Source organism: Manacus vitellinus, unplaced genomic scaffold, assembly GCF_001715985.3.
Source record: "Manacus vitellinus isolate BGI_N305 unplaced genomic scaffold, ASM171598v3 scaffold_52_pilon, whole genome shotgun sequence".
NCBI classification, from domain to species: Eukaryota; Metazoa; Chordata; class Aves; order Passeriformes; family Pipridae; genus Manacus; species Manacus vitellinus.
Genome location: NW_021940628.1, coordinates 3,135,547 through 3,137,531, shown reverse-complemented (window position 1 = coordinate 3,137,531; position 1,985 = coordinate 3,135,547). Strand labels below are relative to the sequence as shown.

The following is a 1,985-nucleotide window of genomic DNA, read 5'->3' as shown; positions in this document are numbered from 1 at the left end:
TTTTTGGGGCGGCTTTTTTAGGGGTCTCATCACACACGGGGCAGCCAGAGCTGGGGGGGGTGAAAACAAAGCAGGCAGGGGGGCTGAGCCCTCACCAGTCTGGTTGAGCTGCAGGGTGCTCTTGCTCCACTGGGACAGCCCCACGATCGCCACCATCTTGGCGCCCAGGCTGGAGCGTCTCTTCTTGCTGGCGGTGACGGAGACGGAGTCGGCGCTGCCCCGCGCGCTCTTCTCCAGGCTGTACATCTCCCCGCTGATGCTGGAGCTGCGCACCACATTCCTGGCCGCCGAGGAGCCGGCGATGGAGCCGGAGATGGGGCTGGAGATGGAGCCGGTGATGGAGCCGGTGATGGAGCCGGTGATGGAGCTGGCATCCCCGTTGAACATGGTCAGCCGCTGCGCGCCCGCCGGCCCCGGCCCCGCTCCGTGGGATCAGCTGCGGGGGCAAGGCAAGGGAGGTGTCAGGGATGGCGGCACAGGGGTGGTGGCACCAGTGCTGTCACACCCAGAGCAGCCCCGAGGGGGTGGATGGGCCCCCGAGGCACTCGCAGATCCACGGAGTTCAGGTGGCACAGCCCACTGAGTCCCTGGACCTCAGGGAAAGGTTCTTCCCCCAGAGGCTGGTTGGGCACTGCCCAGGCTCCCCAGGGCAGTGGGCATGGCACCAAGGCTGCCAGAGCTCCAGGAGGGTTTGGACAACGCTCTGAGGGACAGGGTGGGATTGTTGGGGTGTCTGTGCAGGGCCAGGGGCTGGACTGGATGGTCCTCGTGGGTCCCTCCAGCTCAGTATGTTCTATTTTCCCCACCCATGGAGCAGGGGCTGGCACAGGAAGGGGTGCAGGACCCCCATGCAGCTGGATCACACCAGCCCTTCCCCAGCATCCCACAGGACCTGGACACTCCCAACACCCAGAAGAGACCTGGATGAGCAGAAGGCTCAGAGTGTCACCAACCCGCCTGGGCTGGGACAAGGGGACCCTTGGACACAGCCCCGTCCACCCTGAGAATGCCCAAAACTGCGCCCAGCCGAGTTCTTCCTGCACATCTCCCTCTCCAAACCACGGCTGCAGCTTCCCTGTGTGCTGCTCCAGGTGAGCCTGCTCCAGGTGAGCCTGCTCCAGGTGAGCCTGCTCCACCCCAGGATGGGAATCCCTGGAGCAGCCAGAGGCTGGAGGTGCCGGGGGCACCAGAGCTTTGCGGGTGGCAGAGGCTGTGCCAGAGCTCCTGCACGGCCCTGCTGCCTTCCCTTCCCTTCCCCATGAATATTTAAGCTCCAATGGCATGGAGCATCCATCTTCCAAGGAAAGGTGAATTATTAACTGCAGGCCAAGTGAAGCCACTTTATGATAATGGATGGAGGCAGAGCCTGGGAAAATATTTCCCTTTGGAGAGAGATAAAGGGACACGAGTGCAGGGGAGCTGGGGCTGGGCAGGTGCCTCTGCTGCCCACTGCCAGCACAGGAAGGGGCTTCACAGGGGGCAAGCTTGGGATGAGACCTGAAGGGAGGCCTGGATTCAGGGTATGGTTGGGATGAGACCTGGCAGGAGCCACGGGCGCAGCTCCAGCCCTGCTGAACTCCTGGATTTATCAATTACAGGGGCAAGTGGGCGATTAGTCATTAATATCATTAACGAGCTCCCAGAGCACCCTCCTGGCTGGGCTGTTTTCCTGCCCAGGCTCCCTTGGGGGAGCACATGGCACCGACCCACGGCCCTCACCCCCCACACTCCCTGTGCCCAGTGGGGTCATGGCCAAGCGGGACCCTGGCACAGCCCCTGCCCTGGGCAAGATCTGGGGTTCAGCACAGCATCAGCCTCCCCTCAGATACCCGTGGGCACAGGGGATTCTCTGTCTGTGTTGCTGAACTGACACTTGCACAGGGGCTGGAGCCCCTCGGATAAAGGTGTCCATGTGGAGTGAGCCCCAGCTCCAGAGGGATGGAGCCCTTTGGATAAAGGTGTGGGTGTGGGGTGAGCCCCAGCTC

The 1,985-nt window shown here is 62.9% G+C and overlaps 1 protein-coding gene across 1 annotated transcript in view; it reads right to left on the bottom strand.

Annotated features, from left to right (window-relative positions):
* The window catches only part of LOC108641132 (regulating synaptic membrane exocytosis protein 3), a 7,095-nt gene that overhangs the window by 3,111 nt on the left and 1,999 nt on the right, over nt 1-1,985 (bottom strand). The window contains 1 exon segment of the mRNA XM_029963007.1: nt 96-436. Coding sequence (XP_029818867.1) covers nt 96-387 — 292 coding nt within the window. The 5' untranslated portion in view covers nt 388-436.